Source organism: Crocodylus porosus, unplaced genomic scaffold (assembly GCF_001723895.1).
Source record: "Crocodylus porosus isolate Cpor-Errol unplaced genomic scaffold, CroPor_comp1, whole genome shotgun sequence".
Taxonomy (NCBI): Eukaryota; Metazoa; Chordata; order Crocodylia; family Crocodylidae; genus Crocodylus; species Crocodylus porosus.
This window is the reverse complement of record NW_017728912.1, coordinates 33,328,277-33,353,392: the sequence shown is the minus strand read 5'-3', so window position 1 is coordinate 33,353,392 and position 25,116 is coordinate 33,328,277. Positions and strand designations below refer to the sequence as shown.

Here is a 25,116-nt window from a genome sequence, read left to right as displayed (position 1 = left end):
GGTGGGTTGTTGGCGCTGGGGCGCTGCCTCGCCTCGCCTCCGCGGGCCTTTGTCCCTGCGCGCCCGGGCCCTCGCCGTGCCCCCGTGTCCGCGCGGCTCGCAGCTCTCCGGGACTCCACGTGTGGGCGGTGGGAAGGGGCAGGGAGACGCGTCTCGGGTGCCCGCCGGCCGCGGGGATCCCGCACATGGGAGAAAGTGCCAAGACTCGTGGGCTGGCTGGGCAGAATCGGCTCGCACGCCTGGCGCGCCCACTGCCACCAGCGTTGCTCTTCCAGGTTTCTGCTGCCCTCAAGTGGGATCGCCCCTTTTCCGGGGTGAAAGCTCATTCCTGTAAGGAGAATGTGGTCAGCAGAGTTAAGAGTTGGCATCGGTTGATACAGAGGCACTGGCTCAGAGTTTTGAGGTCAAACCCCAAAGCCGTTCAAGGAATAGATCTGTTTTATCTTTCACTTCGTTCGTCCAGTATCTGAGCGTGGGTTCCAGCCCTCTGGGTGGCCAAGATAAATTGATATAGGTTTGCCTTTATTGAACTTGGCATATTTATCGGGTCTCTTAATATTGAGGAATTGTCAGTAATGTAATATGTGAGAGTTGCTTACACTTTCAAATTCAGCATTTCAAAATGTTCATGCAGTGACTTAAGTGGAGAGTTTGGTGCTCTGTGGCCCAGTGAGTATAAAAACAACCAAATTATTATGTATTATGGAATTACCTTTTAACTAAGGATTAATTTTGATTACTTCAAAGGATTCTGGGATTCAGAGCCACAAGAAAAGGTCACTGGGTGGAAAATAAAGTTGCTATCCCATGGATATCCCTTAGTATACTTATTATTTCAGTCAAAATACAGTTGCAGTTATCAGTGATTGTTTTTAAACTATCTACCTGAAAATGGAAATTTAAAAGGCTTTTTTTCCTACATACTTTGATGTGACTGTCAGTTAATTTGATTTTTTTCCCCTTTTCTTCTCTTGCCTTTTTTTTTACATTGCAAGTGATGTACATACCTGTCAAGTGTCATAGCACCCAATATCCTCCATGTAACTTATTAACCATTTGTGCTTTATATTAACCATCTCACCATCTCAATCCTTTTGTATGCTTTTTTCATCAAATTATTGGTAATTAAGGGAAATCTTGGACCGATTGACTGCATAAACCAGTGGTTCTGAACCAGCTGTGAGGTCTTTTTTTAGGATGCCACATAATATTAGCACCATTCGGTTTGCATACATCTACACCTGATTCACAAGATTAAACCCAGAGACTTCAAATAGGAGTTCATAGTGTCAGCAACATTCTGACCTCTGGTGATCTTTTGAGTTCTTTGCAACCAAATTGCTCTGTTAGTTTTCTGTAGTCAAGAAATGAGGAAAAATGAGGAAGTGGCATTTTCCAAGGGTTGCCTTGGTCTAATAAGGGGTGCCTTGTGTCTAAACAGTTTGAGAATCATTGACTTAGACATTCAGAGTTCTAAAACAATCATCTACCTGATTATGAATCACAAGCCATTTGAAGAATCTGAAGGAAACAGTAAAACAAAAATATACTATTTTTTAAAAGTTTGTGGACTACAAATTATACTGTTGTTTGTACTCGGTTATGGAGATGTGACCTTCAGCCTCAAAGTTAAGGTTTTAATTGTTACCAATAATATCTTATTTTGACTTCTGGTTTAAAAATTTTAGATAGATCTTAGTATGCAAACTGATTGCTAGGGAGGATTGCCTGTGCAAAACGGATCATTTTTTCTACCAACAGCTCATGAGGTAAGCGACCAAATCTCCAAGCATTTAGAACCAGAGTAATTATTCCTGCAATGCTTGAGTGCTATTCAGGTTGGTGTGTGCAGCGTTACTTTCAATCTAATAATGTTTTGGTGTGGATAAAATCAACCAGATAATATCTTTTGTAGCAGTTGTGAAGCTTCATCTAAAGATATGGAAGCCTCAGTTTGCTGCCTAAGTCTTGTAAAGCTAATAATGTTTTTTGTTTTGGGTGTTTTGTCTGTGACATTGTTATGTTACTGCAGTGAAGCAGTTGAGATGAATGTACTGTAATGCAACAGAGTATAGTTGAATAGTAGTGTAAAAACTCACATGCTCAGAGTTCAGCCCTGAGAGCAACGAATCATGCTACAAAGAAGGAGGATTTTGGTTTAGTATCCAGAATCTGTCTCCCACTTCCCAAGGGCCTGATCCTTGGAATACACTCATTTAGTAGGAGTCCTAGGGAGAGATGTTGTTTTGGAAAATTGTAGGGGGAAAAAGGCTTTGTACCAGAGATGGAAAGACATATGCATTGTACCCCCATTATGTCCTTATATGTATTTTATTTGCATCTCATGACCACCTAGCAGTGCTCTGGATTTCCTGCAACATCTAAATCTTACTTGCTTTGTGAATATTCCATTTCTAAAGATTCCTGTACAGGTTTAGCATCAAGCATCTGTTGTGCAAAATCAGTTGTCGTTGGCAGTAAAAGAAAGGAATGGCCCAAAATAGCAAAAAATTCTGCGCGTGGGGAATTTTCTCATTCCATTACTAGAAAGGAAATAGGGAAAGGATTCCTCATCTATCAGTAATCCATTAACAGAGTGTTGTTAATCCATGTGTTTTCAGTTTCACCATTGCAAACAATAAGCTATTTCAGTGAACTGACACTATTATTTGCAACTCTCCTGGCAGTTGTTCAAATCGGTGCCAACTGCAGACTCTCAGCCTTTTTCTCTGTCTTGTTCAGTGGCAATAGACATGGTCTTTAATTATTCTTACATACAATCCCAGCTTAACTTTCATGTACAGTATAATTGCCATTGTCTTACAAAAATGGTTCACAAACTTTTTGGATCAATAAATCCTGTCAGCTCTGAGGATTTTTCATGACCATTATGTATCCCTATCATCAAGGTTTTAACTGAATACATGGTAAAAGCCCATAGGGCCTGATGTGATGTGCAGGCCAGTTATGGGTCACTTACTCCATGGCTACTTAGACTGCCAGTGATTTGCAAACTACAATTTGGAACCCACTGTTTTAGGGTGATAGAGTGATTCCAGTTGCATTAGGATACAGAACTACTTATGTCTTTTGCTTCATTGGTTCTCTTCTTCCCATAGGCATGATGTTTGTTTGTTATATGCCACCATGAGCCTTTTGGATAGGGTGGGATATAAATCTAAATAAATACTAATAAAGTTTGTTGTGGAAATGGATTCTTTCTCCTCAACTCGGGAAAACCTTTCTTACTATAAGGGTGGCTAAGCATTGGAACAGGCTACCTAGAAAAGTTGTGGAATCTCCATGCTTGGAAATTTTCAAGAAGAGGTTAGATAGACATTTGACAGGGGTACCTTAGTCAGAGTGCTCTTGGCATGACCAGGGGTTTGGACTAAATGACATTCTAAAGTCACTTCCAGCCCTATATTTTCTGTGGTACTGATATCTAAGATATTCAGTTTCTATCAGTTCCTCTTACCTTTGTTTCAGACTCAATCTGTTTGGTTATATGTGCTTGTTAAACAATGAATTACTTTTTGAAGGAATGTTGATTGCTTGATGTCCTATCCATTCTCATAGTAGAACTGTACTTAGAAGTTGAAGATTTTGGGTGGTTGCATAGACTTTAGCTAAGCTGTGAAAGAAGCCTTGTAAACAAGTTTTTGCAGTAAAAGTAGAGTATGTGTAATTATACCCTTTTTCCTATAAAAGTGTAAATCCTCTAATTTTCCCATGTAAAATAATTGACTAATTCTGCCTTTCCAGATAGTTCAGCTATAGGATAATCCAAATCTTTAAGGCCAGCTTCAAGGAGTGAACACAAAATGAATAGCAGAGCTCAGTTCCCAAGATGCAGAGGGCCACCAGTGTGAACCTGGAAGACTTGAAAATGTCTGCCTGCAGCAACTTTGTGGAACACATTTGGAAGCCTGGCTCCTGCAAAAACTGCTTTTGTCCTAAAGCTTCCCACAGACTGCAGACATCTCTGGAACTGGGAGCCAGCAACGTGCCCTTGCACAGCCGAAATGGAGTTAGAGCCAAGCCTGAGAACATACCTTCAGAAGATACATGTGTAACTGCCTCGCCCTACTCCAAGCCGACAATTGCTGTGAAGCCAACGATGATAAACTCAGATGTCTCTGACGTATGGGCGGATGTGAATATGAATGCAGATATTTCACAGGTAATGATTAATGGAGTGGTATTTTATGGTGTTCCTTTCATGTAAGGCTTGCATTTGGTTGGCAACAATATGGATATTTGTTATGATAGGAATATATTAAGCCTACCTCCGTTATCTTTATCCATTTTTTTAAAACCAGAATCTTTATTTTTTTTTCTTCTTCTTTCTATCTGTTTTTTAAGCCCGGCTACATTAGAGTTTTCAATTTCTAATGCAAAACACTTAGCAAAATCTGGTGGAAAACTTGTTAAAATGATATAATATTGAACTAGATTATACGTGTAATTCTCAAAGAATCATTCATAAACTTGTTAGGTTAAAAATATTCTCATCTTGTTGCTGTTTTAATTGCAAAATTGTGGATTCCATACACACCTCTCTCGTTCCTGTAACAGAGATTAGCCTGACAACCCCAAGGGCTGAATTCCTCTGATTTTTTGTACAGAATGAATTAAACATGCATGTTTCCCGTCATGACCCAGCCAGTGTACCTCAGTTCTGACCTGGAAGGTCCACCTCTAAGGATGAAGGGATCTACAAGTCCATGTAGTCCTTGGCTTTTCTGCTACACCTGAGGCTGCCAACTGAATTGGCAGTTCCCATGGCTAGATACCTGCTTGCTAGGAAACTATATTTTCATATAGATAACCAAACAGTCATCCATTTTAATGGATTTTTTAATTGGTTAATGGATCACTACCAGCCTGTGCCAGTAAACTGGCTAATGTGAACATTTTACTGCCTGATTCATAAATCTCAACCATTCAGTTCTTTTTAATATACCGTTAAAGGCGATGAACTGAAGGAGAACATTGCATTTAACAGTGGTTAGTGGTAGAGATGGGACTAAGTTTAGATGAACATTTTCTTCAAAAAAGTGTGAGTAATTTTTGGATTTGGAGAGTGATTCAAGTCGATTCTAATTATGATAGAAATAATTTGGTACAGGATTCTGAATACTGTGAATGAGTTTTACATTGTTTTTAGTCCCACTCACCTGTCTGACCACCTTGACTAGTTTCTTCTAGATGTTGTGCATATATGCTAATCAATAAGCACAGGCGGTTTGTTTCAGAGAAATGGACTTATGGCAAGCTCTATTTCTAGTGACTGATTTATCTCTGTTTTTATGTCTGTCCTGCACCAGTTTCATAGTTTGAAACACTGACTGCTTCAGCTCGCAGCAAGAAATTGTAAGCAGCTATCTTCCCATTTACTTAAAACATTAATTGGAGCTGCTTATCAACTGTGCTATAATCAAAGAGTAAATGGGCTTTTGTGCTTTTAACTAGACTGTCAGTGCTCTGCTTTACTTCCTTTTTTAGGACATATGGGAATACAAGCATAAATGCAGTTTTCTGCTATTAAAGTCAGTACAGTTACTCTGGTTTTAGTTGCTGAGAGCAGAAATTGGGCTTTGACAGTTTATTCTCCTACATGCAGGTTTCTCCCATCTCAAGTCTTTGGCATGCAACAATTTATCATTTACCAGGCATGTGTAACACTCTGCATTTCATGAGATTTTCCCCTTCTCTTCCCTTAGTGAGCAGAGGAAAAGAAAAATTGCCACTATCCCATAGGATGCTGATTCTCAGTTGGGTGCTGTGAGATCTCTTTAAGGGTGCTGCACTGCCTGGCCCTTGCATAAGGAAATAGGTGCTCTTCTCCCCCTGTCGGTATCCTGTGCTTGCCCTCAGCTACCCCTGCAGTGTCTGTGGCTATTCCTCTGAGGACTGCAATGGCTGACACTGTGCAATCAGCCCCTATGCCTGCTGTCCCCTCCATTCCCAGCCATGTCTCTGGACATACATCCAGAACTTTACTGTGCAGTCCAGCTCATCCCCTCTGCTCCTCTCATTCTCCCAAGGGCGGTGAGAGGGGCCCCAAAGACAGTCATTAGCATGTGAGACCCCACAGGAGCAGGTTCAATGGAGAGGGCTATTCTTACTCCCTCAAGTACAGACTGGGGATTGGAAGGGAGCAGACAGCAAAAGAGCAGAAGGTGACAAGATTAGGTCCTGCCCCCACCACCCTTACCTGGCACAAGCTTAATCAGTAGTTCTCAGGGGTTTTTAGCCTCAAGACCCCTTCCATATATTTTCTGAATTTAGATTCTAACTCAACGATTCTTAACTGGAGTCCCACGAAATTCAGAAAAGTTATGGAGGGAGCCATATGGCTAAGAAGGCTGAGAAACACTGCTGTCGTGGGAGGGGTTAGAAAGAATCCATGACTTCAGGTCTTGCTATTGGGAGTAAAGATAAGGTCTTCTGGAATGCCTGGGCATGCTACACGTGTGTAAGTGTAAGTGGGGAGTACTAGTGCCTCTAGCATATCGGAAGGGAAAAATTTCACTGCTGCCACTTCTAGCTTGAAATGGAAGGGATCTTTGGCCAGCAGCCAAAATGTTCTGGTATCAGTGCCATTTAGTATGAAGCCTTTAACTGGAAGCACTGCAAGAAGGTTCCATTCTGTTAGGCTTTGGTGAATTGATAGAATTACCCAGAGACAAGGAATTGTAAGGCGAAAGCGCAGAGGTAATTGTGTTGTAGCAAATGTACTAAAGGAACAGTTCTTCTAGGGGGGAAATGAAGACCCCCCCCCCCAAGCTCGGCATCTGGCTGCTGGGGGGTATGTTGACCCAAAAAGGTTGAAAACCTGGAAATAAAACTACTGTAAATACACACTTTTTAAATCGGTGACTCTTTGCTGCCTCTAAATATAATACACACGTGCAGTATGTCAGGTGGAAAATGTTACTAGATAAGAACTCGAATAAGAAAATGTAATGCCTTCTTCAATATATAGACTTTGTTAATAATGCAAGAATTATAAATGGTACAGAAAGTAGGACAAAGATTGAATTAGTTACTAGTGGGACAGGTACACAGGCACAGAACAGAACTAACTACAAACCTGAGAGAACCTGAGCTGCATTTCTTTTTTTCTTTTTTTTTAATTCTCTTTCTCTTTAATACACACCCTGAAAATGTACTTTTATCTTTGACCAACACAGGTCAGCTGGCAAATGTCTCCTGGAAAACATCTCTTTATGAAGCGTGGAGAAACCCAAAGAACATGCCTTGACAATTTTGGGAGCAGCATTATGAGAGAGCCCTTTGTTCAAGATGCACTAAATGACTGTGTTCAGCATCCTCAAGGCTACTCCATGGTGGGCCTGCATAGCCTTGAAAGTAGGGTGGAAAGAAATATCTCTTTCCATAGCTTGGCTTTTGTGGATGAGATGAGTGGACAGGAGGACAGAGCTATACTTGCTAACAAGGAAAAGTGCACTTTGGCACAAAGGGCCTTCTGCCACAAATCATTCTCCGTCACTGACAGAAGCACTATGTCTACCATGGACTCCACTGGAAATCCATCTTTTCAGGTAAGGGAAGGAGCCACGCTTCCCTTGGACAGCAGTGGTAATTTCTGCTCTCCAGGCTTTGAAAGTGAAAGTGGGGAGTACTGTTCAATCATGGACTATTGCAGAAAGAGTCCTGTCCCACAAGATACTTCATGTCCAGAGGATAAGGGTATATGGCATAAAAGTGAAAATCTAGCTACAGGGTTCTGGGGAAAACGGGACCCAGTTGAGAATTCAAGGGAAAAGACAAGGTCAGTAAAGTTTAATGAAGATGAATGCAGAGTTTTGAATTTACCTTCATGTTTGCAAAGGGAGCACCATTTACATGACTCTCTACAATATCATATGTGTTCAGAAAGAAAAAAGTCAGCGCTCATATCTGAGGCTGCTGTCTTGCCAGACAACGTACTGAACAGCAGCAGCAATCCTCTTGCTGTATCCCAGGAAAATGAATGCTATCCCCTCATTAGAGAATCGGATATTAACAAAGGAAACCACTTGGAAAATTCAAGCAGTCCCCAGAATGCTCAACTAGATCTTCAGCATACCCATCTTGCAGAACCTGCCCACAGTGAACCCATTTATGCTGAAAGTACCAAGAGGAAAAAGGTGCAGTTAAATAATTCTGACACACATGCAAAGACAGACAGGCCTCCATACAGTCCCATCAAAGAGCAGGCTGATGGCCCCTGGAGAGATGGCATGCATCGTTTGAGCAATGAAACAGAGGATTCCACCACGCAAATAGCAGCAAAGATAACAATTATGGCAGCGCATGCAGAGAATGACAAGAAGACAATATTTCTTAGCAGCCCAGACTCAGCTGTTGGGGTCCAGTGGCCATGCTTTAGTGCCTCCTTTCATCCTGATTTTGCAACACCATCGCCAACCTTTGGGTATGGAGAAGGCCACCAAGCAAGTATTGGGATGGGTCTGGGTGAAGACAGCCATAGATTTCATCAGCAAACAGACAGCAAGTACTTAGTTAATGAGAGCCCTTCTGTTCCTCCTAAAATGTCCAGAAACATCCAGGCTAGCAGTGAGGAGACGCACATGCTTGCAGTCAGCTCTCCTGTGGCAGGACTGCATGACAGTGATGATCATGATGGTCCCAGCACCCAACTCTCTTCAAGCAAATGTACAGATACTAGTGTTTTTGAGGCTTTGCCCTCTTTCTGCTCTCGTATCAATGGGATGTCAGCAGAGGAGCTCAGCAGGGGTCTGCCAGTCTCCTCCTATGAGAGAAGGCATAAAAACACAGTTGCAGCATGGAGTAGGCAATGCCGAATAGAGGAGGAAGGGGAGGAAGAGCAGGAGCTCTTAAACTACCCACAGGCAAGGGACACGGGTAATGGACCAGCTAGTGCTCCCAGCAGTGTCACTGCCCATCAAATGGAAGACTGCAGTCTTCAGGAAAACACCCCTGGGATATGCAAATCAGCATCTTTTGCTTTTGATTTCCCTTCAGACAAGAAGGCAATTGAGGAATTTGTACCTCCTCCTCCACCTCCAAAGAAACAATCCAGGTACAGTTGGATGTATGAAAGTGTTCTGATGTTAATTTTTGTACTGAAGATGATTATGAGTTACGTATTTAACTGAAGGAGGCCTTTCTTTTTTTATCCTGATTTAAAATATGAATGGTCTGATAAGAACTGACTTTCTGGAATTGCTGTGCAGCTGCATGCTTTCTTTCCTATCATGCCAGATCTTTATAAGCCCCTATACAAATGCTGTGATAAGTTGTGACAGTCCTTTAGAGTTGATACAAAAAAGGGCTTCTGGTTGCACTTGTTTTATGTGCTCTTTTCTTCATTATATTGATGTAAAGACCCAGGAAACTCAGCATTTCCTAAGTCAGGCATGGACTGAGAAGCCCTGTCATGCATAGGAATACTCAGATACCAACCAAAGAACAGGTTATAAAATCCTAGACCATACACATTTCTTAGAGAGAACCTCTAGGTAAGGTTCACCAACACTTTTTTTTACTTGCTTTTAACTCTGCAAAATATTAACTGTTTGGGCTGAAATTCTGCCTAATGGGTGTCTCCCTTAGGCTATTTTAGTAATAGTAGTAGCAGCATTGTTTCAGCTAAAAAGGGCTTAGCCATTTCTGAGAACAAAGTTAAGAGAAAATACATCATTTTGTATATGTTAAAAATTGAGAAGCTCAAGCATCTACATGCTTTGGAGTAGACATTTAAAAGTTGTTGGGGAGATAGGAAAGAGGGTCCTTTATGTGATCAGGTAATTGAAGACTGATAAAATGTACTTGCAAAGGGACAGAACTCTAGTTGCGCAAACCAGCTTAACTCCAGTATTTCCTAACTTCTGAGTGTTTGACTGTGTTTTTGCATTCAAAAATTATATTAGAAGAAAGTTAAAGTAGCAGTTATATATATTAAATGTATATGAGAAAGAGCTATCCCTCTGAAAGGTCAGCTGCCTTCCAATAATAACTGGTCCTATCACTATTTGTTACATTATTTTTCTGCATTTAAGTGTCCCTCAGTAAAAATTCAAATGAAGACCAGGGCCAATGGATACAAACTCCCGGAAGGCTGCTTCAGGCTTATTACCAGAAAAAACTCCTTCACAGTCAGGGTGTCCAGGCGCTGGAATAAACTCCCTCCTGAGGTGGTGCAGTCACCTACCCTGGAGGTTTCCAAGAGGAGACTGAACAGTCACCTTGCTGGGGTCACTTAACCCCAGTTGTCTTCCTGCCTAGAGCAAGGAGGCTGGACCCAATGATCTGCAAGGTCCTTTCCATCCCTAACAATTTATAAATCTGAATTCTTCCCAGGGCTCTTGGTAAATCAGGCAATTTGGTAGCTGAGGTAGATGCTTACAATGAGTATGCAGAAGATGAAATTAGATTAACAAACCTTTCCATTTTATAACTTGTCCATTCCTTCCCAGTATGATGAAGTCACAAGACATATAACTTCTAGTACATTTTTTATTAGAGGAGAAAGAAAGGTGTTTGAAAAAGAGAGGCAAGTCCAGCTACTAGGCTTTGAAGCCAAAGGAAGTGGTGAAACTGGTTTACTAGAGAATTTTAGTTTGCCGTCATGTAAATTCAGTTGCATCTTAATATTCCATTGTTGAACTTGAGATTTCTTACAGCTTGCATAATAGAGAAGATGAGTTTTTAGAATAGCTAAACAATAGACCAAATGCATTTCTGAAAAAAAGGGACAGAATAGAAAGCTTTAGAACTCCTCAGCAGTCGGAGAAAGGAGAGCACTCATGGAAGGACAGCTTTTCAGAAAAGCCTTATGTCACACATTCTTCTTGCTGTGGCAGGTGCACCTCCAGATTGACATGGAGGGTAAGAAAGGGACCACAGAGAGCCTGCTTTAATATCAAATATAGCAGCAGAAAAACATTTTGACTCTGACCTTGTGTACTTTTGTCCATGGCTGTTGGCTTGTTGTTCATCACATTAAACTGTGGTTTATGACTCTGTTCTTTCCAGAATACTTAGTCTGGTTCAGACTTTAGCAGAATAGGAAGCTGTGAAAATATGTTGCTGTGGAAGAGAGAGTTGTGCATCTCATTCAGTATCACTTGAATGCACAAGAATTACAGGAATGTAGGAAACAGGAAGTTATTTATGGAGGCAAGAAATGTGAGGTGCTGGCAGAGCCTAATGAAGTCAGCCCAGGGCCTTAGACTTCGTGACAGCCTATCTGACCCTGCCCTTCCATCATTGCTCTCCTCCCCCACTTTGATGTGGTAAGTGGCTGTTTCCTTCCTGAAAAGACAGAACAGTAACATGGAGCCCCTTTTCTCTATCAGGAGTTGGAGTTCTCCTGTGGTAGCTGAGCCCTCCTTCCTTTCTTCCCAGAGTTGCCACCCTAGTAGGAATGGTGATCTTGGGTAGGAGGGCTCTTCAATTCTAATATACTAGTTGTTGAAGTATGTGCTTGAAGGGCATGCTGCGTTCCTCCCCTTCTGCTGTAGGACCAGTAAAGGCCACTTATAATACTGTGTGTTGGAGTTAACACTTCAGGGACCCTGATGGGAAACTTCCTCCCCTCAGTGTCATCACAGACTACCTGTGTACTCAGACAAAGACTACTGCAGCCGTTACTCCTCAGTCCCATTCAGAACTTGTCTTCACACACACAAGGGTTAGAAAATTAAACTTTAAAAAATGAAAGTTGAATTTATATGATCATATGTTCCCACATCTTGGGATCCCTTAAATCAGTTTCAGTTATAAAAGTAGGCAACAGTGATACATTTTATCCACTTGTGTCTTCTGACAGTAGACAAGATTGTGGTGTATCTGAATGGTAGATGCTTTGATCCCCTCCATTCCAACTATCCAAAGAGCAGATCCAGCTACCAACTCCCCTGCAATGGCCTTAAAAAGATTGGGTCGCAGTTTCACAGGTTTCATAAATCCAAAAATATCAACCTGTTCACCTTCTTTGTACATGTTCTCATTTCCATTTTAACTTTTGTTTCTTTGAGCATGTTTCATGCACAGCATAGCACATTATTGCTTGTGTGTGGGCCTGTTAGCATGTGTGCAGAGATGTATGTAGAATACCTGTATATAGGGTAAACGTGTTTATATTCCTCCTCTCTTGATCTGTGTGCAGTGTTTGCCAAACTGTGGTTCTGCTAAATATGTGGAAGCGTAATAAGCATTTTTTATATAAAGGGTCAGACCATAGAACTTAATCATGGAAGACTAAAAATCCACTTTGGCTTAAGCCTAATCTGTAGGTTTAAAACTAGTTCCTTGGCTGCTGCTAAGGAGCTTGCAGTACAATTTGGGACAATGCAGAGGTGACTTCCAGCTGAATTCGTGTCTTCCCAGTGCTGGAAAGGCTGTAAAAGAGTGTATCTGTGCTGGAAGAGCCTTTGCTCTCAGAGCTATGCCAGCAGAGCCGCCTAGTGGAGACAAGGCATATGCCAGCAAAGGAATTTCTGTTGGCATAGTTGCACCACCTCCATGACTGACGGGCATTAGGCTAAGATAACAGGAGCGCTCTTCTACAGCCATGGTTGCATGGCTTGCCTGCAGAGCTATCCTGGTTAGGGGATATAATGATTTTTTCATTCTCCTTGTCCATATAGCAATATTGAAAAAACTTTGCAGTGCAGACTTGACTCAGATTTAATCTTGGGCTTTTGTTAAACCTGTTCAGAGGCCCGTCTAAACAAAGCCAGCTGTTACTGACCACAGGTGACTATTTGATGACAGGCAGGGATGGCCAGTGTGCAGGAAAGCACAGGGCAGGTCAACTGCCCACCAGCCTTGCTCCCTGGTGCCTCAAAAACAAACTGCCATTGGAGCTATAATTCTGCTTCTGCCACTGAAGGGTCCTTCCATGGCCAGAAACGCTGGTTATGGGACATTTTGTGCTATCAGAGCAGTGTAAATCGGACGCAACAGGGGCTGGCACCTAACACCACCATCTGAAAACACTTGCTTTAATGTGTACCTTGGAGAAAACAGTTCAGAGCATTCATACTATTAAAATGTTACAGAAAAAGGGGGAATATTTAATATGCCTAAGACAGAATAAAGGCAATACCAGTCCTTTAAAAACACTAACCTTGCAGTGCGAGAAAAAGATCGTGATAATGTGTACTGAAATATAGTATAGTTGAGAATACACTTGATCTTAGTCTTTTGGCTAAGATCAAGCATATTTATTCTCAACTGTGGGAATTGTTTGAGTGGGGCACATCTAGAATTTCTTAAAGGGACGCTTGTTACTCCACCCCTCAGACAGAGAGTGGGAGCGAGGAGTGGCTGGAGCCTGTGGACACTAGGGAGCCAGGCAGGGATGAGGTACCTGAATGGGGAAACCCCCTATCACTGCTACTACTGCTGTCCCCATCTGATGCAGACATGGATAGAGACCCAGACACAGTGGTGGCAGAGAGGTGAGGTTCTACCTGCTCCCTGCCCTCCCAGTCCTCATGTGTCCCCTGTTGACTGGGAGCAGATGCTGGAAAGAGGAGCTAACCCCCTACCACCACTATCCTGGTGAAGCTTGGATCCCTGTGCAGCTTCTCCCTGCAGCCCCTGCAGAAGCAGGACCGGAGAGGCTCTGGGACTCCATCTGTGTCTGGGTCAGATAGGGTCAATGACAGTCTCACACAGATTCCTCCTTTAAGTGCCTCTCCCCTGCCTGGCTGCTCCCTCCCCTGCCATTTTCTCTGCTGGTAGGGAGGAGGTGCTGGAAAGAGAAACCTGTGCAGAACCAGAGCTGGCCCTGGCTGAGCCTGGCAGTTTGTGCAGCTGTTCCCTGCAACTCACAGCTGGAGCAGGGCAGAGGGAGCTAATTCCTGGTGGGTCTAAGTCCATGGTCATTGTATACAAATAGGCCTGTCTCCAACAGTGGCAGTAGTTGATGCTTTACAGCAGGGATCAGGAACATACAGCCCACAGGCCAGATCCAGCTCTCAGAGCTACTGTATGTGACATGTGGAGCTGGAAGGTCTTTCTTTGCACCTGTGGTAGTGTAGACAATGAGGAACTGTGCTGGGGCCGGGCAACTGCAAGCTGCACCTGCATTGCTGCCATTTCTTCTTGTCCCCTGCTTCCTGGCTACAGCTTCCTGCTGGTAAGAAATTGAACAGGGGTGGCCAGCTTCCAGCTGTGCCTACACTGCAGCTGGGAGAGGGAGGGGGATGGAGAGAAATAGGTTTGGGTAAATGCAGCCTCCAGCTTCCTGGCTCTGGTGCTGCTCCTAGGTGCGTGGCCCCAGCACAGGTCCCCACCAGCTGGAAGCTGTGCTCACACCCCAACTGGGGGCTGGGAAGAGCAGTGGTAGCACCAGCCCAGCTTCCAGCTGCCTGGGCCTGGCACAACCCAGGCAAAACCCTCTCCCTCCTGATGCATTACTGAAGCCACCAGGCTTGTGCTGGACTGGAGCCAGATTGTTCTGGCCCATGACTTGAAAAATCGCCAGCCCCTGCTTTAGAGGGAAAGTGTATATACAGGTCATGTCTAATGTAATCCATCCCCGTCACTGGCATCAACCATCGTTCGTTTAGGTGTGATATGTTATAAAGCTGATATGCAAAAGGAAGGTGCCGGGTTTGTGCCTTTTGGATGTATTGTTTAGCTATATCGTGAAGCCCTGGACCGTGGGTTGGCAACCTATAACCTTGCAGGCCAAATCCAGCCCACAGAGCCATGTAACTTGGCTTGCAGACATGGGGATTGGGGGTCATTCAGCAGTGGATGGCTTCAGCAGTGGTCACTTTTCTGTACCGCCACAAGAAGAAACAGGGACGGCCTCTGGGTCCTGGCACCCTGTACTTCCTCCGGCCTGAACTTTATCATTCAGGCTGCAGCCTAAAAAGTTTCCCAACTCCACCCCTAGATCTTTTTTGGCATGCCTCTGTCCCCTCAGGAACATGCCAGGGAACACCATAATGAAGTATACTGCATGGTCACCCCCATGGTCCCATTCTGCGCATGCTACTGTTCAAACCAGATGTTGTAGCCCACTTAGTGCAGTATTGGGCACATACTGTACAACCTCCTGAGAGAGCAAGTCACTGACATGTGCCCAGCACCTCACTAACAGGATACTTGTTATAGCAGGGGTGGCCAACTTGCAGCATGTGTGCCTGAAGGGGCATAGCAACCTCTTTGTGGCATGCGTGCATAATTTGTCTTGCTGCATGTAGTGCCCCCATTGTGTTACAGCATGTAGTATGTGTGGAACAGACAAAACATGCTTCCCTCCAGTGCTCTCCAGCATGGTCCTAAGGTAATGGAGACAGGCCTTTCTTTGCTTCTTTTTTGAGTTCTTTGATTTTTGTTTCCTATCTGTTTTGCTTTTTTTATTTAAAAAAAATAGACATTTACATCTATAAAACCTGAATCTGTAGGGAAAGCTGGTTAAATTATGACACTGCATGAGAAAAGAGATTGAACAAGGAAGAGATTTTTATTCTGACTGTTTCAGAATATTGCAGGGTAATCAACTCTTGAAATTCTTAACAATGTGTAGTGGATTCTCTATCACTGGGAATCTCTAAATCATCATTATATTTCTTTCTAAAAGTGATGCTGTAGTTCAGCCACAAGTTATTTGTCTGCAAGAATGCTTGAGTAAAATCCTCCAGCTGATTATGGAGGCTGAGTAAGCATCCGTAGCAGTTCCTTCTGGCCTGAAAATACGTACCAATTATCTCTGTAGCATCTTTTGGTGTTAACACTCTAATTGGTTTTAACATAATTAATACTATCTTCAAAATGCTCTAACAAGTACATGTCTCATAAGCATGTTCGTAGATTCATAAATTGTAAGGGGCTGGGAGGGACCTCACAAGATCATAGGGGTCCAGTCCCCCTGCACTAGGCAGGAAAGACAACTGAGGTCAGGTGACCGCAGTGAGGTGACCATGCAGTCTCTTCTTGAAGATTTCCAGGGTAGATAGATTGCACCACTTCTGGAGGGAGTTTATTTGACTGTCTGGATTCTCTAATTGTGAAGAAATTTTTCCTAGCATTAAGCCTGAAACAGTCTTCCAGGAGTTTGTGGCCATCTGGTTTTCCCCAAGGGTGCCCTGGTAAACAGTTGTTTGCCAAGCCTTTGATGTATTCCCTTGATAGAGTGGTAAGCTACTACCAAATCCCCTCTCAGCCTTCTCGTTTTTAGGCTGAAGAGACCCAAGTCCCTCAGCTTTTCCATGTATGGCTTGCCTTGCAAGTCTCTGATCATACAGATGGACCTTCTGTGGACTCTCTCAAACTTTTCCATGTCCTTGTTGAAATGCGGCACCCAGAACTGGACGCAGTACTCCAGCTGCAGTCTCACCAACACTGAGTAAAGCAGAAGAACCACTTCCTTGGTTTTGCTTGAGATGCATTGGTTGATGTACACCAGAGTATTGTTTGCCCTGCCAGCTGTAGCATTGCACTGATGGCTCATATTCATACTATGGTCAATTATTACCCTTAGGTCCCTTTAAGTCATGGTGCTAGTCAGTTTGGCACCACCAGATCTGTAAATGTGTTAGGGATTGTTCATCCCCAGATGGAGCATTTTACACTTCTCAATGTTGAACTTCATCTGCTTCCAATTCGCCCAATTTTCCAGCCTGGTTAGGTCTGCCTGTATCTGCAGCCTATCTTTAAACATGCCCATGCTTCCCCATAATTTGGTGTTATCTGCGAACTTGGCCAGTGAGCTCTTTATCCCTACATCCAAATCATTGATAAAGATGTTGAAAAGCACTGGACCAAGTGCAGACCCATGACGGACACCACTGGCAACTTCTCGCCAGGATGACACAGATTGGTTCATTAGACCTCTCTGGGTCCTATCCCGCAGCCAGCTTCTTACCCACCCAGCTGTTGAGCAATTAAACCCACAATCCTTCAATTTTCCTGTGAGAATATCATGGGATACCAGATACAAAGGCCTTTGGAAGTCAAGGTACACAATGTCGACTTCCTCTCTCTTATCCAGGTGGTGAGTTACCTGGTCACAGAAGGAAATGAGATTGGTAAAACAAGACCTGCCCACAAGAAAGCCATGCTGGCTGTCATTCTGCAAGCCTATTGCACATGGACTCCTTAATGAATTTTTCTAGGATTTTCCCTGAGAGAGAAGTTAGGCTAACTGGCCTATAGTTGCCTGGGTCCTCCCTCTTCCCCTTCTTGAAGACAGGCACAACACTGGCCCTCTTCCAGTCTTCAGAGACCTCCCCTGAGTGCCACAGGTTTTGGAAGAGTTTCACTATAGGTCCTGCAATGACTTTAGCCAGCTCCTTTAGCACTCTTGGATGAAGTTTATCTGGCCCTGCTGACTTATAAATGTCTAACTGTTTTAACTGATCACTCACCATGTGATCAGCTCAGCGTCAACAGCATCACCATGCCTATTCTGTACCCTATCTAGCATGATTTTCCCTTTTGTCCGGTAAAATACCAAAGCAAAATAGTCATTCAGGAATTAGGGTTTCTCCTGAGTGTTGGCAACCAGCAGTCCTGAGTTGTTAAGCAGGGGCCCCACACTTCCATTTGTTTTCCTTCTGTTCCCTACATACCTGAAGAAGGACTTCTTATTGTCCTTGATGCCCATTGCTAGTTTAAATTCAGTCGCCGCCTTAGCCTTTCTGATCTGCTCCCTACAAGTGCAGGCCATTCTTGTGTAGTCCTCTTTGGGGACTGTCCCAAGCTTTCATTGTTTATATGCCTCTTTCTTCTTTTTCAAGAGGACCATGATATCCCTATTAAGCCAAGAGGGCTTCCCAGCCCTTCTGCTACATTTCCTCCACATGGGAATTAACTTCTTTTGTGCTTTGAGGATCATATCCTTGAGGAATAACCACTCTTCATGCACACCTTTCACCTTCAGTCTCTGGTCCCACAGTGCTTCCCCTACTATTGCCCTGAGCTTGTTGAAATTTTGCTTTTTTGAAGTCCAAAACTTCAACCCTGCTAGCGGACAGTGAATGTGATGTTGCAGGTATATAGTATACATAACATGGATGTGGGACCTAGCAAATCACATTATCAAGCTGTGCTGTAAAACAAATAGAATAAATGAGAACAGAGTACACAAATGCTACCTGTTAGATGTCTGTAGTTTTTGACAGAGGGTTTAGTGTTTTACTAAAGAAAATGAAAGAGAGGTACAAAACTGAGGTGCAAAAAAAACAGGAAAGAGATTAACATGCAGAGAGATCAGATTATTCTGTACAGATACTTAGTGCCAAATGGATGATCCCTCTGGATGCGTCTACACAAGGCACTACGGCAGCACAGTAGCAGCAAGCTACTGTGCCTCGGCTCCTAGCTCAACTCGTTGCTACCACACAGTAACATTGCCAGGCACTAACTGTGCAGTGGGACTACTGTATAGTAATAAAGAGCTACGGCACAGTAGCTTGTGGGGGAAGAAACGTGGTGACAGTACTGCGCAGTAACGCTGTTTATTGCAAAGTTATTTGGTACTTGCTTATGCAAGTATTAAATGACTATGCAATAACAACTGCGCAGTCCACCTCACGTGTAAATGCAGCCACTGTGTATCTGATTGTATGAACTGGTAGAGGCTCTACATGACTATCTAATGCTGTTTTTTGAGAAACATCACATCTTTTGAACCTGCCCCTGGGCTATCTTTTGTCATTTAGATTTCTGAAAGTAGATCTTAGATAAGTGGCTAAAATAAAATATTTGTTGCAGTACAGTTTTTTGTAATTTCTTTTTATTGAATTTTTCCAGGCGTACAAAGCTATTCAAGTTACAAGAAAGAATGACATAAATCAACATTCTTTTGTAACATCGTATTTCTGGGAAAATATAAAACCAAGCCCTTAAAGCAATCTTAAATATATGCCCTGCTTCAGAGTTTGCATTAGCTAATGTAATACAAAGTTCCAATATCTAGGAAAAGAAAGGAAAGAATTCAGAGAACTAAAAGTTGCTGACCTGAAAGCTTATTTTTGTGCATCTAAGTGTGTTTCATAAAGTGATTTAAAAGTTCAGTTCAGCAAAGCACTTAGCACAGAATTCTATTTCATCCTGTGGACCAACAAAGTGCAATTTATGACTAACTTGTTACATCCTCTGGGTAGGCAAGCTACTCCCGTTCTAGAAATAGGATCACCCTCTGGAAAATCACCGATGTCTCCGTATTCAAATAATGGGAGCACTTTATGCCCCAACAGGAGAAATAGAAATGTTTCAGGGGTGTAGGTTGTAGCTGTGTTGGTCTAAGGACATAGGCAGACGAGGTTCTTTGGGTAAATATATCTTTTAGTAGACCAGCTAAATAGTTGGAAAATGTTTTCTTAAGAAGCTTTCAGGTTTAAAAACCCTTCATCGTGCTGAGGAAGCATCTACAGTCAGTGTGTATTCTTCTTGGATGGAATGAATAGTAAAGAAACCAAAGGCTGTCATGCATCCAAGAAAGCTAGTCTGTGAAGATTGTAAATTGAGGAGTCAGTGGATAAGATACAGGCTGGGTGGGGAGGGGAAAGGGGATGAATGTAGCAAGTCAGTAGTGGAGAGGTACCTGGGGAGTCAGATGTCAGGCAGGTTATAATGTGTCATAAATCCATTGTCTATATTTAGTCCACAATTTTTTTTGTATCCAGGAGGTTGATGAAGTGAAGTTCATAGGCTTGTGTCCCAGGGAGGGACTTATAAGTAAGCACTTACCTGCAACAGGGGGCGCAGAGCAGCAGAAGCAGCAGGGAGAACCCACGTGGCTCATCAGCTGCTTGTTTATACGGCTATGGCCGGCCGGTGATGTCAGCTCCAGACGCCAGCCGGCAAGAATAAAAATGGCGGCCAACGCCGCAGAAGGGGGAAGAGAGAGAGAGAGAGGGCCCTGGCTGAACCCGAGAAGGGAGGAAACCCTCACCGCGGGCACCACCGAATCCAGTGGAACACTGGGAGCCGGAGGCTGGAAGGCAGCAGGCAGCAGAGATTCCGGACCCGAACAAGGATCCAGGAACAGACGGGAGGCTCAGCAAGATCCCAGGTGGGAGAGGCAGAGTGACCAGGGCGAGTGGGGACCCACGCCGGAGGGAGGGACACCAAGAGGAATCCCGGAGTGACCGCGATCAAGGCGGGTATCGCCACCCTTCCTGGCCGGGTCAGCGGCGGAGGGTGAAGAGCTCCAAGGGTGCGGGAGGATTTAAAAGGGCACCTGAAGTTAATATAGCAAGGTGGAAGCCTGACGTAGTTTAGCCTAGGGGCAGGTTCGGGCATAGGGTCACTGGGACGACCCGTTTCCTTTTGTTTTCCCTGGTTGGGAAGGGGCTGAGGAGGGGAGGCTTTGTAAGCTACCTGTGTACTGGGGCCAAGGGGAGCGCCTCGGAGGTTTTCCCTTTTTTTGTTTCCCCAAGAGAAGGGGCAAGAGGAGAGGAGGAAGGTGGAGTGGAGACAGGCCCGAGAGGATGGAATTCCCATTGTCAGGCAGGCATACCAGGTGGCCAACGGAAGGGACACAACTCCCTGGGCAGGCCGAGGCCAACAAGGATCAATCCTGTAGGGGAGGCGGAGCCCCATGAAGGACCATCGGGTGAACCGCGGGCCACTGTATATCTGACGGCCATCCCCAACCACTGAGTAACCAGCAAGTTGTGGCAGATGAGGGTGGGGAAGGCAAGTTGTGGAAGGGACACCTGCTTGATCAAAAGGGCAAGCCCAGCAAACGCCCAACATCCATCTCATGGGCAAGGGCTGCCCAAGAGTAGGTAGTCGAAGCCCAACAGTCACAGCTTGTCTATGAAATGTGTTTTGTAAATTGCCTTTGAGAATTAGAGCTGAGAGATTGGAGAGAGTGTGGTTTTCTTGTGAGAAATGTGCCCCCACTGATAATTGGGTATTCCTGTCTTTGATAGATTTCCGTTGTGGGGTGTAGTAATTGTGGAGGTGGTGGAGATATGTTGGCAAGTTTTGCATTTCTTGTCATAGCATGGTCTGGATCCATTTGGTGTGTGTTTTGGGCAATAGGAGGTTTGCTTCTGGTGATGAGGTTAGCAAGGTTCAGTACTTGTTTGAAGGTTAGGATAGGTGGTTCTGGGAAGATCTCTTTAAGAATTGAGTCTCCTTCTAGTATGGGTTGTAATTGTTTGAGGATTTTCCATATAGGTTTGAGGGAGGAGTGGTATGTCGTAACCAGTGGTGTGCTATTCATGGGGGATTTCCTTCTGTGCTGCAGCAGTTCTTCATGTGGTATCTGGGTGGCTCTTTCAAATATGTGATCTGTCTCTTTGGAGAAGTGTCCTTGTTGAATGAAAGCCTTTTTAAGATTTGTGAGGTGGCAGTCCCAGGTGTTCTCCTCAGTGCAGATTTGGTGATATCTGGAGGCTTGGCTGTATATCACAGCTTTCTTGGTATGTTTAGGGCAGCGTTTCCCAAACATTTTCACCCCACGGCACACTTACCTAAATAAAAAGGCACCATGGCACATCAAACACGGAGCATGGGGGAGATGGGGGGCTCATGGCCATCTGGACACTGGCCGGGGGTGGGGGGGGGAGGCATGGCCAGCCAAACCGCATTTTGGGCTGGAGCCATGCCCTCTGGCTGGCTGGAGCCACACTCCCTGTCTGTCTATGTCCACAGCAGCAGGCTGTGGGGGGCGTGGCCCCAGCCAGGCAGGGTGTGTGGCTCCAGCCCCAAATGGCGCAGCATGCCAGCTGGGAAATGCTCCTTCTGTGCAGATATGTACATTGGTCTGTGAGTTTCTTGTATAACATGGTCTGTATTTTGCCATTCTGGAAAGTGATCATTGTGTCTAAAAAGGAGATGTTGGTGCTAGAGGATTCAAGAGGTAGTCAGATTGGAGGGGTGATGATTGTTAAATTTCTGATGGAACTCAGTCAGAGATTGCAGGTTTTCAGTCCAAGTAATGAAGATGTCATCTATATATCTTAAGTATAGCAAGGGTTTGATGGTCTCTCCAGTAGGGCTGTGCGAGGCTTCGGACCATGCTTTGGATCAGGAGAAGATTCGGATGCTTTAGACGCTGAAGCAGCTTGTCTGGATCAAAGCGCTGGCTTCTTTAGGCTTTCTGAAGTGGTTCAGAGCTTACGAGCCGTTTCAAAAAAGCTTTGGAGCCACTTCGGCAATCTGGCCATAGGGTATAACGGGGAATCAATGAAATATATATAAGATTGTTGTTTTTTGTCTGATTTGGATGAAACTTGCAGGAGTGGTAGCCTCTGCTGAGAGCATGAAGACTGCCCAGTTTCAAGAAGATGGGTGCAGGGGTTTGGGGGGAACTGCACCCCAAATTCTTGAAAGCAAAACTCATGTCACATGTATGTGTTACATCACAGGGTGGTGAAAAGTGCAGGGGTGGTGGCCCCTGATGAGGTCACAAAGCCCACCAAGTTTCAAGGATATAGGTGCAGGGGTTTGGGGGAACTGCACCTCAAGCTGCTGACAGGCAAAACTCATGATATAGATGACCCTCTGTGTGTTGAGGTGCAGTGGGCTGAAAACTGCAGGGGTAGTGGCCCGTGCTGAGGCCACAAAGCCCGTTTCAAGGAGATAAGTGCATGGGTTTGGGGAAACTGCACCTCAAGCTGTGGACAAGCAAAAATTGTGACATGGGTGACACTGTGTGTGTTAAGGCACAGCAGGGTGAAAGCTGCAGGCCTGCTAGCCCCTGCTGCAGACATGAAGCCTGCCAGCTGTCAAGGAGATAGTTGCAGGGGCTTCTGGGTTCTGGAGCCTTGCACCTCTGGCTGCTGACAGGTGAAGCTACTAGATAATGAGTTAATGAGCAAGGATTAACACCAACAAAACCACAGACTAAGGAGAGGAAATAATCAATATAGGCAATCAGCTTCCCCAAGACAGTCAGTTGCACAAGCACCCATGTCATGAGTTTTGCCTGTCAGTAGCTAGAGGTGCAGGGCCCAAGGACCCCTGTACCTATCTCCCTGAAACTTGGCAGGCTTCATGGCCTCAGCAGGGGCCACCACCCCTGCAGTTTTTATCCCCCTGTGGTGTAACACATACACGTGACATGCGTTTTGCTTTCAAGAATTTGGGGTTCAGTTCCCCCCAAACCCCTGCACCTATCTTCTTGAAACTTGGCAGGCTTTATGCTTTCAGCAGAGGCTACCACCCCTACAAGTTTCATCCAAATCAGACAATAACAGCAAAGTTATATATATTTCATTGATTCCCCATTATAACCCTATGGCTGGATCTCTGAAGCAGCTCTGAAGCTTTGGAGCCGCTTCAGCCGAATCGAAGCAGGAAACCAATCTGGAGCTCCGGATCAGATCCCTGGTATCTGAAGTGGCCAGATCCGAAGCTGAATCGAAAAGCTGCCTATTTGCATAGGCCTACTCTCCAGCAGACTCGATTCATGAAATCTGCTCTGCCCTGCTGTAACTACAGCATGCCAGAGCAGCCTCTGTACTTGTGGACAGGCACCGCTAGAGTTTAATCCTGTAGTGTTGAAATCAGTGCTCTAAATTAGTTCTAGCAAAGGCATCTGTATTCCAGATCAGTCCATAGCTACAGGATCAGAAAGTTAAAAGTGCATTTAAACATGTGCATAAATACCTTTGTGAATTGGATCCAAAAACAGGAATATTTGTAGCAGTGTCCATCGTTACTTCAGAGTCTCGTACCAAAATATTTGCTTGTATTTAGAGGTGTCTTAGAGATAAAAGTTGTTCTAATTAGGTAGTATAGCTGACATTTTGGTAGTTTATGTGGGTATGGTATTACTAGGTAGATGGTTGATACCAATTATGATGGTGGACATTAACACTGAATTATGTGGTATGGTTTTGGGACCCTGGAGAATTTTGCCTCCGTAAAATCAAGTTGATCACACAATAGGATAGATTTCATTGTTCTATCATAGCATGTGTATGATTGAGTGGGAGTGCAGACTACTGTATCGGGTATCATTTTTGTCAGAAGAGGATTAAGTGAGAAAATCTGACTGGTATTTTGGAGGGGGGATTTGTCTTAAAGGAAAATGGCTGCGGTGAGGCGCAGGATAGTGTCAAATGTTTGTCGTAATAATGTTGAGCAGGAAATATACATTTTAAAAGTGTTAATAGCTCTGTAATGACATAACATTAAGTTGTGCTTTATTTCCATGTATGTCAAGGGTCGTTAAACATTTCAAGGAAAGAAAGGTAACTTTATAGAAAACAGAACAGTGCCTACTTGTAATGTGCAACCCACTACCACAGCTTTGTTTGCAATGCAAAATCATACATTTGTTTTTCTTAGGGGTACACCGATAAAGATTTTTTGGGCTTCTACCAGTGGCCAATTATTAACAAGCCGTATCAACCACTACCAATCCAATTGCCAACAGGCAAGCCCGTCAGCTTGGAGATCAGCATTTAGCTAGTTTGGGGGGGAAGGGGAGGAAGGGAAGGAGCATGGTGGGGTAGATCGAGGCCCCCATGGTGAGGGAAGGAGTGGGTCCGGGGGGCATGGGGAGGAAGGGGGTCAACTCCCGCCACTGCGCACACCCCCAGAGGAGGCACGGTGGGGGCATGTGCCCCCCAGATCTATGTGCAGGGCAAGAATAGGCTGCATTCTCAGGGCCAGGGCCAGCTCCAGGCTCTTCCTGGCGGGGAGGGTTGGGCCGGGGCTGTGCTTGGGGCAGGCAGTGGCGGTGCTGGATAGGGGTGACTATAGGGGGCTGCAGCCATTCCCAAAATTCACCATAGCCACCTTCCCAGCGCCCACACCACCTGCCCTAAGCATAGCCCTGGCCCAAACCCCACCCTGCCAGGAAGAGCCCACCACCACCCCCAGCCCTGAGCACACAGCAGGCAGCTCACCCTCACCCTGCACACAGATCTGGGGGGCACATGTCCCCCATGCCTCCCCTGGGTGTGCACACAGTGGCAGGAGCCACACACCCCACCCCCACCCCACATCCCCCAGATAAGCTGCTCGTGGCTCTGTCCCACACCCCAACTGAGCAGCCCCTCCCCAGTCCTACTCACTCCCTCACTGTGGGGGCCCTGATCAGCCCCCCTTCTCCCCTGCCAACAGACTTACCAGCTGTGGATGCTGCTTTTCAAGCTGCTGGGCTGTGCTCCTGGCCTCTCGCATGCT

At 44.7% G+C, this 25,116-nt stretch overlaps 1 protein-coding gene across 1 annotated transcript in view; it reads left to right on the top strand.

Annotated features, from left to right (window-relative positions):
* The first annotated feature begins 238 nt into the window (after positions 1 to 238).
* PRAG1 (PEAK1 related kinase activating pseudokinase 1) overlaps positions 239 to 25,116 on the top strand; it is a 48,309-nt gene continuing 23,431 nt past the window's right edge. The window contains exons 1-3 of the mRNA XM_019534245.1: positions 239 to 314; positions 3,766 to 4,183; positions 7,200 to 9,076. Coding sequence (XP_019389790.1) covers positions 3,851 to 4,183; positions 7,200 to 9,076 — 2,210 coding nt within the window. The 5' untranslated portion in view covers positions 239 to 314; positions 3,766 to 3,850. The remainder of the gene's footprint in view (positions 315 to 3,765; positions 4,184 to 7,199; positions 9,077 to 25,116) is intronic.